Source organism: Lampetra fluviatilis, chromosome 37, assembly GCF_964198595.1.
Source record: "Lampetra fluviatilis chromosome 37, kcLamFluv1.1, whole genome shotgun sequence".
In the NCBI taxonomy this organism is placed as follows: domain Eukaryota; kingdom Metazoa; phylum Chordata; class Hyperoartia; order Petromyzontiformes; family Petromyzontidae; genus Lampetra; species Lampetra fluviatilis.
The window spans coordinates 9,825,720-9,842,473 of record NC_136311.1 but is presented as its reverse complement, the minus strand read 5'-3'; the positions used below and the strand labels follow the sequence as shown (position 1 = coordinate 9,842,473).

At 50.6% G+C, this 16,754-nt stretch overlaps 1 protein-coding gene across 1 annotated transcript in view; it reads right to left on the bottom strand.

Moving 5' to 3' along the window:
- The window catches only part of NLK (nemo like kinase), a 169,408-nt gene that overhangs the window by 47,502 nt on the left and 105,152 nt on the right, over positions 1–16,754 (bottom strand). Inside the window, exons 2-3 of the mRNA XM_078873811.1 lie at positions 16,268–16,397; positions 210–265 (exon numbers count right to left, since the gene is read on the bottom strand). Coding sequence (XP_078729937.1) covers positions 210–265; positions 16,268–16,397 — 186 coding nt within the window. The remainder of the gene's footprint in view (positions 1–209; positions 266–16,267; positions 16,398–16,754) is intronic.

Genomic DNA, 16,754 nt, shown 5'->3' with positions numbered 1-16,754 from the left:
TCGGAGATTCGGGGCTCGTTCGGGGATCAAGAGAGTTCACAGACAGGCACATAGTGAGCAGCCTAGAACAAGTTAGCCACACTTAGCAACAGAACCCGGTGTACAGTGAATTGTTTAGTAAACGCGTTGCCTCCTACAACGGTGTGTGTGAGCCTCAGTCGACATACACTACACTTAGACCAACCGGCGTGCACCTCCAAAAAGGATACATTTCTTCAAAGTAGTCGAGGTGGGGTGGCTGCAGGATGTCGAGGGCTGAAAGGACCTGCAGGCAGAGAAACAACAGGCCCAGGGTGGGGAGGGGAGAGACAGTGGTGTGAGCACATGGCTTTAAGAACGACACAAACAATGGACCCCCCCACCCAGTGCATGTGGAGTCACAAACAGAGACCCCTTCTTTTCCGCTGGCACATCTATGCCGAGCCAGCGCGATGCCTCGATGGTACGGGTGGTCGCTATGCCCAACAGGAGCCAAACCGTGATACTCTGGACTTGATTTTGATTCTGTGGAAGGAAAACCCCAGAGGGCCTGGAGAAAAATCCACGCGACCACGGAGAGAACATGTAAACTACAAATATACATGCGTCAGGGTCGGGATTGAACCCACATCTTCCTGTATACCAGACGAGGTAGTTAACATCTTGCCACCATTACTATGGCATAGGTTTTCCCGGTTGTGCTGTACCGTCCTCCGACGTATTTTCGCGATGTGCCGCGTGTTGATCGACACACGATGGCCGACATTTCACTACACCTGTTGGGGAGCTTTTCCTTACAGAATTCGGTTCCTGACAAAGCTTCCAAAATGGTGGCAAGCAACATCAGACATCGTGCCAAACAAAAGCCGGCGCACAAACCCAAAAACACTTTGGAGAGCTGTCGTCAATCACCGTTATCGCGGCTCAAAAGTCCGCTTACCCACACCGCCCCCCTCCCACCACCAAAATAATGACGATAATTGTCCTGCGACCGCGTCAACCGAGAGACGACAGAGACAAAGGGGAAAATGATAAGACGCGCCGTTGTCACAATGTACTTTTTTTTCTGCTGCCGCTTCACAAACACGCGTGTGACAGATTACATCTCATGGCCCCGAGGTACGGTTGTCCACATCGTGCTGGCTGGGCAGGGTGTGCCATCGACAGTGAAATGGCCACGAAACGCACATCTATTTATAGAGATCACTGGTTGGATCTGATGTCGAGACTGATCCATGCCATACGAACGTGGAATTGCTTCCAACTGGCTGAGGAGAGCCAACGGGGTAGGTATTACAGGGTGCTTAAATAAAATGTTAACACTCCTGAGAATTTGCAACAACACCACCTGGAGAAGATTTCAGGCCATGTGTTCACAACGATGGCGAACAAGTGGAGACTGACTTTTGAAGCTATTAACATTACATTTGTCATCATGTTAGTGTATTCTTAATCAATTCTTTGAAAACGATAGTCTCATATAAGTGTTAAAATATTTTGTAAGCACCCTGTATAAGCACCGTCCCACGCAGGGCTTCATTTTCACCGAATATTTTTTGGTTCATTGGTGGAACTGGAGTGGGCACGTGACTGGTAGCCACAGCCCGTAGCGAGAGGTGGTGCTCTGGGGATGCAGATATTTTTTTCCGGATGCCGACCCAGATAGTTCCAGCTCAAATGAAGCTCTCATCTCAGGCTTAATTGAGATTTAAAATAATAATTGTGATTCCTGCAAGTGTGATTTACTCTCAGCATCGACAACGAATGACTTCACGGTGGTAAAAAAAACAGAGCACTTTAACGCCACGTAATATGAATAATGGGTGGAATGGTGGCAAGACCTGGTTCGTACATTGCTCTACGAAACCTGCGACGGATTCCTGTCCATGGTTAACACCAGCGGTGAGCGATATCTGAACTGATCCTGGCGGCGACTGCCCCAACACTTCACCAACACCGCCCCCCACAACCGGCGTGGCAAAGCACGGTCAACACAACCTCCATGACCGACAATGACGTGGGGAGGAGGGGGGGGGGCCTTCATCCATAGCGTGCTCCCTCGACAGAAGCACCCATTCATTCTGCTGTCCGGATATGGAACTGCCTCTCCCTGAACACACTGTCGGCGAGGTCACCGGTGATTCCGAGTCTTCAGGCCTTCAAATGCTGAGCACCACATGGACATCTACTAACATGGACATCTACTAACTCCGCCGCAAGCCTCGCAGGGACCGAGGTCTTGTGAGCTGCAGTGAACCAATGATTAATGCCGATTACAGATGTACTCATGTCTGATACGGCTGTTGTTTAAAATTGCACACGATTAAAATAATCCGGGAGTGGATTGACGCAAGGGTTGTAAATAGTAATTCTTCTTCTTCTTGAGCATGAGATTAGGCTCCAATGTGTACCACTGGATGGCTGCATTCGAGGACAGAACGAATATGATGCCGCTGCGAAAACGCGCGGCCGCGAGGTAAGTCCCACCCCCCCGTCAAGCACGCTGGGTAAGGCAATCGCGAGAGACGGAGTGAGACGCTGTGCTGTGCTGCTCTGCCCTAACGGTAACGGAGTCTAGATTTGAAGCTTTTGTGACTGCAAGGATTCATACTCTTAGTTTTTTCGGTAAAGTCACGTAGGTAAAAAATGAAATTAAAATTAATAAAAATAAAATAATAAAAATCACGACGTTTCGGAGGCAACACAAGTCTCCGTCATCAGGTGGGACCGCCACAGTCGAATCTTTGAAGTCAAATTTGAAGCCATACACTTTTGGCATTCGCTCATCCTTGAGCCGAACCGATAGGCCGAATGTTTTTATTATTGTCCGACGCTGCGTCAACAGCGCTGTACACGAGCAAAAATGCACTATACTTTTACGGAACATTCTGAAGGTTCTCGCATAAACACACGAACGTCTGGGTAGAAGGAAAGGGGATTGAACCACACCTCGGGGCTTTGAAGTTGTCGGAAATTTATTTCAAAGTGTTCATCAGAAATTGCGGCACATTGGGGCCCTCTCTTGCTTCGCACGGTGCTATAAATAGTTAAATGACGGAGCCGCGGCGGTGAAATTGTCGCGCGTGCAGCGAGGGTCGAGACTCGTTCGTCTTGCGCTCGCAACAAAAAGAAAGGCACATCCGGCCCCACGCTGATTTTGTTGACAGCAAATTGTGGACGTGCGGGGCACGGAGAGTTCGCTTGTTAAATGCATATCTTCACTAAGAATGTCAAACCCAGACATTTTGCAAGGCCACCCTCCCCCTCCTCTATCTGGGGATCGCCCGGGCGTCCTCGTGATTAGGCAGCGTAAAACCACGGTTCAAGAGATTTTCGAGTCTGGGGGGGTTCAAAGTTCGGCAGTTGAGGTTCTGTAGCATCTCGGACGATCATTCCGTGTGCTGACCCAGCAGCCACACCGCCTGCTCATTTGCCGATGTGTGTAAAAAAAAAAAATCCCGTCGCTTGAAAAAGGCCACTGTATAGCAGCGTTGACGGTTACTTTTCTTCAGTGCCCTTTTCAAATAGAGCTTTTATTCCGCCCACCTCCCCCTATATATTACAACTACACAGTCTATCGGTAGGGCAGAATGTAGGTTCATAATAAACGTTTTTGGGTTAGATCGCGTTATTTATAAATGTGTCGTAACCCTCCACCACCCGACACGGCCAAACAGCAAAAAAGTGTCACGTTGACAAAAGACAAATAGTTCACTGCTTTAGCCCACCGGTGTGTTGAAGCGTGAAACCACAACATTTACAGTTTTTGAGTGCGACGTTTCGCTGGTAATTACATCCAGCATCATCGGGCAATTCGCCAGATGCTGATTGGCTGTGTCGGGTGGTGGAGGGTTACGACACATTTATAAATAACGCGATCCAACCCAAAAATGTTTATTATGAATAATATTGGTCGCGAAAGCCTAAGAGTGGTGGTACTCCCCCCCCCTCCCTTCCAAGATGTCTGGTAAGCGTGGAAGAGGAGGCCAAATACCCTATAGAGCTCCTTCCGGCGGAGGCCCCTTCAGCCAGCGGTGGGATGAGCAAGCAATTGCATGGCTGCGCCTCTGCCTATTTATTTATTTGCAACATGCGCAGCAGCCAGCGTGGGGTGTCTGGAGGTATTCACGGTCGGCATGCGGCGATAAATCACGAGCGATTAAACGAGCGCGGCTATTCGCCTGGTGCCATCAGCCTGCTGCGACACTGTCCAGAAAAAGCCTTAAGAACACAAGGCTGCTCGTATTTACATGCCACCAAAAACACAGACCAAACTGACACATCTGCTGCTGTTGCTGCTGTTGCCCCCCCGCAATGTTGACGCTCGATGCACATGCAAGCGCGTACGGCGCGAGCGGTCGGCAATCGTCACGGCCGTCGTCACTTGTGACCTTTCGCCGATTACCATCAACGTCGCTAGTTTGGCACAACGGGATCGCCGCCGAGACTCAAGACGCGAGGATGACCGAGACGGCCGTCAAAATGATCACCGATAGCATTGTGATGGCACATCACGGCAAAAAAATACGAGGATCGTCGCGGTGATCGCGCGCAAACCCCCGTCCAAATAACCAGCGGCAACGAGACACCGCCAAGGGCAAGAAAAACTGTCCTTTATTCATTTAATACCGGATGAAGGCCGCCTCTAAAAACTAAACTAACATTTTTTCTATTTCACCAAGGAAGGCCCGCTGAGCTATATAGTTTCTTTAGAAGCAACCTGACCACAAATGACAGCTCAACGAAGTGGCTTATCACGTGGAAATGCATAGCAGCCAAATCCTCTAAAACGCACGTTTCGAAATGTGGAGGGCAAAACCGGAGGACCCGGAGACAAATCCACGCGACCACGGGGGGAGAGAGAGAGAGAGAAATGCAAAATCTCGAAATATACAGCAGCAGGCGTCAGGGTCGGGATCGAACCCACAACTTCCTGTATACCAGGCGAGGTAGTTAACATCTTGCCACCGCTGTGCCAATCATGGGAATTGTTTGATCAAACTTCACCACCCTAGTCAGTGCAGTGTTGGTGAAGGCAGAACAGAACCTTTTCAGAGATCGCCTGCCACCGCCGTTATCCGCGGCCAGGAATCAAAGCCAGGTCGCTGCAGTTTTGCGAACCACTGCAATACCGCTCCACCCAGAATCAAACTAACTCTGCTGAATATGTAACTATCTGTGGCATGTAAGGCATTGTTGAAAGGACCTCCCACTTGAGAAAGCTCAAGAGAGACCCTCCTGAAAAAATTTTTCTCCAGATTCGACGAGAGCTTTCCAGGCTAAAGAAGCGGAGTAATAATAACAACAACAATAACAACGTTAAAGTCCAGAGTGTGCACCATCGCACCACAGCAGCACCCGCAGGCACCGTTTAAATGTATTTAATCATTTCTCGGATTTCCCCTCTCCGCTCCTCCGCTCGCCTTGTGAACGTCGACCGCTCCCCCCATTGCTGGGTGGAAGGGGTGGGGGTCGGTATTTGGGACCAAGAGGAGGGCTGGGGGAGGGCTGGAGGGAGGGGGGCTGGGGGGGGCAGGGGGGGGGGCAGAGCCTTGCAGCCAATTACTGGGCCTGCGGGGGAGCGCGTACGCGAGTGCTTCATCTTATCCGAGCGGCGGCGACGTGGCAAGCTTGGGTAAAAATAGCGCGGCCTCTGATAAATCAATGCGGCTCCCGTGGATTTCAGCAGATTTTAGAAGCAGGCTCACGGCTGCGGCTGCAGCGCCACCACCCCCCTCCTACGCACGCACGCACATGCACACAGGCACGCGCACAGGCACGCACCTGCGGCCCCAAAAACAACCTCCCCCCCCCCTACTCGCCCCCAACCGGAGCCGGTTGTTGCCACTGCAACCCACGCGGGTTATCAACCAAATTAGATTTTCTTTTTTTTTCTCATAAGGCCCGAGATCGGCGGCAGTGACATTGCCTCTGGAATTAAAATAGAGAATTCCGGACATTTTCAAATCGCTCGATTCGGTCATCTCAGTGGTGCATTAGAATCTAACTGTAAGATAACAACAAGAAGAAGCAGTGGCATCTACATCTACAGGAGATTATACAACTTTTTTAAAGCCATTCCCTGTGTTTAATGTTTGGAATCGACAGGAGTAAAGTTAGATTTACGAACAAATCGACTTACGAACAGACCACTAAGTGGGGGAAGTCCATGTATTGTTCTTATCATTTTTCACCAATGTCAGTCGTGGCTGGGAATTGAACCCTGGTCGTTCGGCTTCATAGCGCAGCATGCGATACCACCGTTCCCACTGCGCCAACTCACACACCGCCTTGTAAAGCAGGGAACGGGCAAATGTTTCGTCGCTACGGCCCCCCTCCTGAAAGTGACAAAGCGAGCAATCCGATTGGCCGAACATAGTTGGCGTTCACACTTTAATTCGATCGCTTGAGAACTTTTAAGGTGACAGATTTATGAGTTGTGAATTGATGGACGAGCAGCTTTTTTTCCCCCATGAACAGATATTGATCAACAAGCAAACCCTCAATCAAAGACGGGCACACAAATTGACGTACGACAAAAGACGTGGACGTTTTAGGGAATTGCTGCTCATGGCATGGACGGCTCTTGCACACCGGAATTGCAATCCAGAGGTCGCCGGTTCCATCCCACGGCGTGGATATTCCAACAGCGGAGCAAGTTTATTCAATCTTTCCACACACCCCTGTCCACCCAAATATCCGAATGGCTGGTAGAGTGTGGCTGGGTAAAATTCGGACAACTCTCACCCGCTTCCAAGAAGTCTAGTCAATGTGGAAGAGTAGGCCAAATACCCACTAGAAGGACTCTCTAGAGCTCCCTCTCATTGGAGACCCTCTGCAAGCAGAGGCATGGGCAGGACATTGCAGGGCTGCACCTTTATCTTTACCTATTCATCTGATACTGCAGTCCAGCATCATGGGAAGAGGGCTGGCTAACAGAACGGGGAACAACAGGGGAGAGAGCCACCATGAGCTTAAAGCCCAGTGTTAAGCTAGCCATGTCAACTCACGCAAAATTGTGGTCAAATCTCGCACCAACACACATGCACGCACTTGTGTGTGCTGTCCACTTAATGCGCAAGAGACAGTGAAGGATGAGACGTAAATAAAATATCTTCCAATTTTGAGTTCCTTGAAAGCTTGACTGGAGGTGTTGTGACCAATTAAACATCAGATGATTCTAGGCAAGGACATTAGTCGGCGTTTTGTATTATAGTTTCGCATCAAACTAGGACCCGCATCTTAAAGAGAGGGTTTTTTTTGGCTATAACAACCTGGTAGTTCACGAGCGTTAGTTCAAGCAAGCCTCACACTCTGGTGGTGAGACACCGCATGTCAAAACCGGTCCATGGTTTTGATTGTGCTGCAGCAACGCTGCCGCAATGATGCGCACCCAGAGGTCGCATGGCTGATGGGAATGTGTGCAAAATGTGTTTTTTTTTACGTGCAGGGCAGAGACATGCGAAGGAAACGTATTTGTCTGCTTCCCCCCCCCCCCACCAAAACTTGGGTCACTTCGGCACCAACTGTAGTTTTCATAGAGGGCTCTAACGAGACCTAGGTCAGAGAGGGCCCAGCCAGAGGTCGCAAACGGGTTTTGATTCCTTACCCGTACCCGGCCACACCAGGGTCGCAAACGGCTACCCGTACCCGTACCCGGCCGGGTACGGGTATCGGGTACCCGGTTGCGACCTCTGGGCCCAGCTAAACAAACGCTGCCGAACGGAACGGAGTCCAAAAGATACTCACAGGCTGACGGGACAGACGTCTGTGTGGACGGACAGATTCTAGTTTGCTTGCTTTCAACCTATGGGTATAACAACGTCTGAATTAAGCGCTGCCTTAACAACAAAGTGAACTGGTGAGAGTGTGGCCGTCACTGCGCTTGACACCACCACCCACATTGCATTTGGAAGAGACAAACAGTCGCCGTGTAATTTCCTGCGGATATCAACAAAGCGCCGTGCCATCCCCCGTGTGAGAAGTTCATTTTGGCGACCCGCGGTGACATACGGAAGGGGGCCGTCGGAAAAAAAAGTTTGGCGTTACATTAAATTGACACGCTGCGTTCAATTTGAAAAGAAATTATAAGCGAAAATACACTCAAGTAAATTCATAACTGTTGGTTAGATATTCTTGGTTCTTTTCGGTAAAGTCACGTAAAAGGGAAATAATAAAATAATATATATACATAAACAATAACATTCTCACGACGTTTCGACTGCAACACAAGCAATCATCATCCCGTGTGGATTTCACACCTGATGATGATTGCTTGTGTTGCAGTTGAAACGTCGTGAGAATCTTATTGTTTTATATATTTCTATTATTTCATTTTAACTTTATTATTTCACTTCTACGTGACTTTACCGAAAGAAACAATAATATGAATCCCTGCAATCACGAAAGCTTTAAATCAAAACTGTTGGTTACTTATTTATTTTCTCCTTTTGCAAATGTGTATAATTCGACACTTTGCAAGGATAGTTGAAGATATTATAGACGACAAATATAGCTCAGTGACCATCTCTGCTTGGGAAAACAAAACGCTGCTTTAAGCGTGAACACACATAGGGGCTTGGCACGCATAATAAACATGCATGCTCGTATATACGCGTCTGAATGTGTGTACGCATGTGTGCGCGCGTGTGTGCAGTGGGGAGCGGTAGTGTAGCGGTTAGCGTGCTGCGCTATGAACCTGGCGACCCAGGTTCGATTCCCGCTCACGGCCAACACCAGTGACGATTATCTGAACCGGTCCTGGGCCTCCCCTAGGTCGACTCAGCCTGAAATGCGTACCTGGTGCGGTGTGTAAACATCGCCACTGGGGAGACAAAGGCGGTCGGGCGTGGTGCTGGCCACCCACCCCCTCGTGTGCCACCGTGCCGGCCTTCATAGGTGCTCGCTAACAGCACTTGCCCCGACAGTCTGCTGAAGGCTATCCGGGGGGGGGGGGGGGGGATCTTTGTCTTTGTAACGTATATAAATTTAGATTGTAAAAGGTCACCCGGCACAGACACAATCACTTTACACCCCCTGCTGTCACCAGCATTAAATAAGCGGTCGCTGTGTTTGTAAAGCATTGGCCGCGCTTTTTTTTTTAGTGCGCACAATCGTGGAGACTACCACGGGGGGAGCAGGGCCCTTCTGAGCTTCTGAAAACAAAAAAAAAACCTCCGCCCGCCTCTGCCGAACGGGGTCTTTTTTTTTGTTTGCGTTTGCGCTAAAACAATGCTCGGCCCTGCTGAAGGGCAGCTCGGCGTGTGACGTCCGACGTTTCGCTCCGCGTGCTGGGATCTTCTGCAGGAAACTCAATTCAGTTTTGCTCTCCGCGCGATGGGAAGCTTCTTCGGCGGGGAAGGGGAAAAAAAAAGCATGGCTTCGCTCAGGGTGTGTGGTCAGTGGCCGTCGTGTGAACGAGTTCGTTGATATCAATGATGATGAGGACAATAACAAAAATGTTTTGTTAGGACAGGGCAAGAGAAATGCAGCTGGCGCAAGCTGTGTTGAATCCGCCCGCGGGACATCGGACGGGGACAAAATGACATGCAAAAAAAAGCCAGATTTTAACAAACAATTTTTTGAAACGTGCTGCAACAAAAAATTGCTCAAGTACCTGCAGGCAAACCGAGAAGTTCCCGGGGCATGGACCGAAACGTCTGACATCGCACCTTAACAGCACGCGGCGGTGCAATCCGAAGGACGCGGCAAAAGAATCTCTACCGTTTTAAAAGATTTAAAGAAGAGCCCTGTGGATTGGCGGCACTCACGAAGAAACAAACAGGCCCCGACGAGCTAAAACCTGCGCCCCCCCCCCCGGACCCACCCCCCCCCCTGCACGGACCGGCGCTCGCCACGGCTGAGCAATGGCGCGCGTAAGGGGGCAGCTGATGGTTGCGGTCGTACGGGTCCGTGATTGATCATGGACCACTTCAATTTATACCGAGGTTTTTGTTTAGCTTTGGCAATCCAAACACGGGGAGTGTGCATGCGCCAGCGATCTTTAAAGAGTCGTTCTCGATCTCAATCCCAGCTTTGTTATTTTTGTCTTTTTTTGGCTTTTGTCTGCGCTGCCTCGGGGCTTTCGGTGAGATTTGACCAACAGCATAAAAACTCACTTCAAAGAATGTAAACTGAATCTAAGGGATAATAACGCAAGGCAGATACTGCAGCAGCTATAGCCCAAAACATCGGGTTCCTTTAATTCTATTTTTGGGCGTGCAAGGAGAAGAGAGGCTTGGTTGAGCGATGGGTGGTTTTGGGAACGCATTACAGGGGAGGCAGTGAGAACAAAAGAATGAATGTTACCGTCGTCATCGTCATCATCGTCTAAATCCAGTGACGAGGGTTTCAGTGCTTTACCACCTCCTCCACAACCAAGAGCAGCTGTAATCCATCTCACACGCCTACACGTTTGTTCCATCCCCCATTTGACCATCTGCACACCTCCCCTCTCTGTTGCACATATCCTAACCCCACTATTACGTGACAATTCGTTTTATATATCAAGTTCTGGATTTTTTTTGTTTAATATGTGGATATATATAAAGTGTCCCGCCGCAAACTGCACAGCCGATGTGGCACATTTGATTTTTTTGGTTTGTTTATTCTTTAATTCATGTGTTTCCACTCTCGCATCTCTTCGAGTCACTCCGAGCGCACGTCTCTGACGTGCTCCTCCGAGATCCCTTAATGCCACAGACAGGGGGATAAAGCGCTGGCTGACAGCTTCCTGCGTAATTCACTTGTCGGTCCATCTGGCAGCGCGCTGCCTCCCCGCACGCATGCATTAAGGCTCCTTAGCACCCCGCACGTGAACGCGCAAGTTTTTTTGGAACACTTCGACCCTTCGCCACGGCTTCATTCGTTGCGCGACCCCTACCAGCAAAGGGGGAGGGGGGCGGGGGGGGGGAGCGGGAGCGGAATGCCGCCGTGGCGTAATGGTCAAGTCGGCGGTTCTATTCCATCTCCCGGCGCGGCAGTTGCAACAATGGTGCAGGCTCCAAGTCGCCTACCACCACACCCACTCCTCCGCCGCCTTACGTCCACCCAGCAGTATAAAGCGGGGGCACACCGCGAGGCCAACGCGGTTGGCTACGTACGCTCGTGCGACAAGAAGCTCAACGTACGTGCGTGCACGGGTTGAAGTTGGTGCTGGTCACCCGGGGGGCGGGGTAGATTGTGGGCACTCCCACCGTTTTCCAAGTTGTTCTGGCCAGCGTCGGAGGAGTAGGCTAAAACACCCTTTGCAGAGCCCCCTCTCTTTGGAGGCCCCCTCCAGCAGTAAGCTGCCGATGCGACGTCAGTGGAGTTGACCGACACCGGAAGGTTCTCGTTCATTTAAGAGATTTAAACTGGCTGGTCACTGTAAAATAAACCGATGGTATGGTACGTACGCACGCACAAATACAGCAATTGGGCTGCTATAAAGTTTGCGAACGCGCGTGTGCAAAAAAAGCATTTTTATCGCCCTTGCAGGCGGTGAAAATTCACCAAGCGCCGTCGTAGCTGATGAACATTTTGGCCTTGGGTTGTCCATCAAACACTGAAACTGCATTGATTGGAATTCACTCCTACACACTGAAATTTCAGTATTCTGGCCAACTCTTTCACACTGGGCCTAACCTCTTGCAGGAGATGGCAGTACCCACACTTTTCCTGCGTGCAAATTGTTTTATTATTACTTAGATGTCCCAGTTACGAAGCCACTGGCACTTACATTCTGTCGTTAAAAGTAAACAAACACCAAATGTCTTTCTAATGGGCAATTAGGTGATGCTTACATCTCCATTGGCTGGCCATGAACCAGGAGTGGAAATTCCACATTCCTATGACAAGGAGGGCGACGATTTATTGTGGGAATCACATATAATCAATGCCAGAAGCTTGAAGGGGAATGAAGGGGTCAATCCCGAACGGCGTTTGCAATCGCAAATTTCCCACCGAGTCAAAAAATTCTGACCACAGAGCCACACCCACATGAGCGTCGATGAAAAATACACCTCATACAACACCGGACAGTTATTAATATTTGCCAACGGGAAGTCCAAAAATCCCCCCCCCCACCCGTGTGGAATAATGTAACCGCAACGTAATTATCATCTACTCCAAGTGCACGGATTCTGTGGCGAGGCTTTTACCCCCAGGAATGTATCCCCGGACGTATTTATTTAGCGATAATAACGGCAGCGATCGCGCCAGGTGTTCGTTCGGAGCAATTTGGGCCACAGGGCACGATGCGACAACAGGGCTTTTAATAGCAGCTCTGCCAGGGAGGGCACGGGCAACACTTTGATCAATGTGTCCAATTTTCTATGACCAAAGTCCCGAATAACAACGCAACTCTTTCTACTAAAGTTGAATTCATATTGAATCGTCTTCATGAGATTTTATCATGCACCCCCCCCACCCCACCCCCATCATCCCCGCGCAACCCGTGCGCGACAGACAGACTGACGGGCAGAGCGCACGCGTTAACACCGTCTGCCTTGCTTTGGGGGAGCGTTAAAAAGACGAGACGCGCATTATCCCGTGGAAAATTCGAGGCATCCGAGAGAGGCACGCCTATCGTGGCACGCGTTCGATATCCGGTGACCGGCAAGCCAAGTTGCCTGATCACGCAGCGCTCCGAGATCCTCATGAGTTTGGTCCGTTTGAGACAGTTTCTGCGCGTTTCCCCGCCTGCGCGTGCGCGCGGGCGGGCTTTCTCCGAGCGTCTTGGCGGTGCGGCGCGAGGCAACGCGCGGCACCGCCCGTCAAAGTCGCCGCGCCCGCTTTGCCCCAGCGTGCGACAACAGCGTCTCGGCGGCGAGCGTCAACCCGGACTTACGGGAAGGCTCTCGCGAAGTGTGCAGGCTCGCACCGCCGTGTACACGAGGCACATTAACTGGGGGGGGGGGGAGGGGGCGGCCTTATTAGCGTCCTCCTGGTGGCGAAAAATAATGAATAACCAGGGGAAATTAGACAAAAGGTCCAATTTACATATGAATGTGCGCATTTGTGTTTCTTATGCAACGGCGGCTCGCTTTGCATGTCGGCGAGAATCTATTGCTAGAAAAATTGCTAATCTGAACATTTTTTTGAGAGCGCAGAGGCAGTCCCTACCCAATTAGTCCTGATTAGGGTGGTTCATCAATGTAGGAGCGCACGTGAGCACGCGCACGCACAAGCGCCACCGAGCCTAGCCGCACAATATTGATGGCACGCGATTAGAATCGAGATATGTAACGCACCATTTCAATACATCATCATCATATCTCACAAGCCGGATTTATCGCATGGTCAATATTTCATGTAAATGTTGGGGTCAAGTATCGGCTTTCTTAATTGAGCTGGAAGCAAGCATTCGGCTAAGTGCCGAGTCACCAGGACCTCACACAAAGTTGGCCACGTCGCAAATGTGCCAAATTTCTAGCGCTTTTAATTGTTTTCATTCAATTGTTTAAATCTCTTCCACATCATTGCCGCACTTGCAAATTCTCACTCAGGTGGTTATTGGCTAGAGACAATCGCAGAACATTTTCGCTTCTATGCGGACCGCCAACGCGACCCAAGAAAGTGTCTAATTTAAATCTTGGCAAATGGTGTCAAACTTCCTTTTCTCCGAACAGACAACGCTAGATGAGCGGCGCACAATGCATCCGGAGACAAGCAGGAAATGTATAAGTGGGCCATCTAATGACCGAGCAATTAAAGCACATTCTTACGCTCATTATGCACGCATCAAATTGCGCGTGAGAATTGATTCTTTTATTATTCATGAAAATGTTATGCCAATTTTAGAAAATTGATTACGATCTCCAAAAGCACCGTATCACTTGGGGAAGGAGAGGTTGAAAATAAATGCTTTGTGAGAACAAATGCATAAAATCGTGCAAAATAATCAAGGTGATATGCACGTTAAAACTGTAAAATCTCGACCGAACTATTTTTATTTTACCAGGTAAGGCCCACTGAGCCACGCAGCCCTTTTTCAGAAGCGACCAGACCACAAATGATAGCCCGACCACGTGGCTTATCGTCACGTGTAAATGTTTGTAGCACCCAAATACTCAAAACGCGTGATGCTGATTCTAAATCAACATGCGTTTTGTCAGAATCAAAGTAAACACTTTGATACAAAGTAAATACTTTGATATTCGCAAAAAAGGTCCCATTTTGCAGCTGCTCGCCCCGAGCTAGAAAGGCTCTCTGATAGTGGCATTGCCTCTGTGCTCTTCACTTTTGGCGTTCCTCTCTGGCCTGACGCTAGTACTGAGACGAGGCCCCAAAGAAGGCTGCTGCCGTCTCTGATATGTAGGCCAATCGGTTTCAAAGGCAATGCCCAGATATTATTATCAGAGCGATGTTTGTTTGCATGTTTCACCGCAAGTACTGTCTGTGGTCAATGCAGACTTGATTCCTTGCAAAAGGTTTCTATTTGGTGTTTCAACATCTTAACACCTAATTCGTTGCCAGAAAGGGTGAAACCTATTATAATTTTTCCTTCCATTTGGTAATTGGTTCCACGAAACCGGCCGTTAAGTGGTTTGGTTGTTATGCGAGTACTGTAGAAGTTTTCCTGAATGTAAACAATGCCCCAACACTTGTAAACGGACGTCGCTGATTGGCCGAGGCCTGGTCAGACCACTTTGGAGATCGCCGATTGGCCGAAAATGGCGGTCGCGTGCTCGTCGTATGCCCGTCGTTAACAGGGGAATGGTCGGCAAGCGAACACATTGGGCTCTATGGAGGCACTACACTACTATACACTACACTGTACACTACACTACTATACACTACACACTGGCTCTATGGAGGCCCGTCGCTAAGTGATTAGTCGTTAACAGGGGTGGTCGTTAAGAGGGATTCTGCTAAACGTCTGATAGCCAATGGCCGAGACTGGGAATGGAATCGGAGCCAAAGGAGGACATGCCCGAGAGGGCGACCGCGACGGAGATGGAGCGATAAGATTGGGTCATGTGCTGCAGATAAGAGTATGGCATCTCAAGACTATGATGTGTATGTATGTATGTACGTTTAACTTATTTTGCACCGTACGTAGCCAAAAGTGCTAATTGGTGGTGCAGGGAAATTATGGCCGGCAAATGACATCATAATGGATCAGGGACACGATGCTTAGCTGGAAGGAATGATGATAGATGGGCCAATAATAATAATAAGGTCTAAAAAATGTTGCGGGTAGGGAAGACTCCATCACAGAAAGGTGTCCGGATGCCTCGCCACCCCCCGTCGACGCTCCGCACTTCCAGATCTGCCGCGGACAGAACTGCGTGGGGGGCGCGCCGATGGGGGGGGGGGGGGGGTGAAACGACGGTCTCCGAGAGCACGGTCGCCGGTGACGCGAGGCAGAAGATGGGGCGTTGATTCGACGCCTCAAAGCTGACGCCGCTCCTGCGTGTCGCGCCACGGAAGAGTTTCCGCGCTCCCGCCGCTCTCTCGCGCTTTGGCCGTAAAGCACAACCCCCCCCCCCGCTAGCGCGCCGCTGCCAAAGCAAACGCACTCAAGTGGCGAAATATGTTTTTTTGTTATCCGCGCTCGACGGCACCCTTAGCCGGACCCAGCTCGACAAGAGCAGGGGACAGTTTGTCCTCAACCCTGCAACGGAAATATTTTGGATTGCGAGCACTCGGTGCTCCGATATGGAATTAAACCCCCCCCCCCCGCCCCCCTCCCCCTCCAGACGCGCTTCTACGGCCGTCTGGGAATGCTCTTCCTTCCGATATTCGGAAGCCCATGGGAGCTCTGTACTTTTACATCTCGACTGAAAACGAAATTCTTTGGAACTACTTTTTGCGTCTTAGTTTGTTGTTCCTTGCCCCTGCAGCTCTGCAGAGCACGGTTGACTACATAGGGTGCGCGAAAGAAGTTCAACATGAAAACAAAGAAAATAAATCCCCCCGGATAGCCTTTAGCAGACTGTTGGGGCAAGTGCTGTTCGTGAGCACCTATGAAGGCCGGCATGGCACACTAGTGGGTGGCCAACACCACGCCCGGCCACCTTTGTCTCCCTAACGGCGATGTTAGGGAGACAAAGGAGGCTGAGTCGACCTAGGGGAGGCCCAGGACCGGTTCAGATAATCGTCACTGGTGTTGGCCGTGAGCGGGAATCGAAGTCGGGTCGCCGGATTCATAGCGTAGCGCGCTAACCGCTGCACCACCGCTCCCCACAAACACACACACGTACACACACGGCATCACCACCTTGACCGCGGCACAGCACGGGAGCCGTCGGCGTGGCGTGCTCGGGTGTGGGGGGGGGGGCGGGGACGGGGGGGGGGCACTCACGTTGTCGTGCTTGAAGAAGCAGAGCATCTTGAGCTCACGGAAGACCCTCTTGCAAGAGACCAGGTTCTGGAAGACGTTGGGCATCTTCTTGAGCGCCACTCGCTTCCCGTCCCGTGGGTCGGTCACCGACCTGTCGTGGGCACAGCGCGCGCGCACACGGAACGTCAGCGACAGCCGCCACCCCCTGTGGCGCTTGTGTCGGGCGAGGTGCACGGGCTACGTGCGATCGTGTGAAGTGTGGGGAAGGCTCGTTGGCAGGAGGTGACGGCGGCGCGGACCCAGGTTGTCACGAGTTAACCGAGACCGTCTGGCAGATAGAAGCACCACGAGTGCTGCACACTGCTGCAAACACCAGCACCGCCACCCCATCATCATCATCATCAACAACAACAGGGGTCCGCGGCCACGAACCGCGTGCAGTTTACCGGCATTGGTTCAAGCAAGGGCGATTCTGCTGATGAGCACAACGAATGGCAAAACCGGTCTA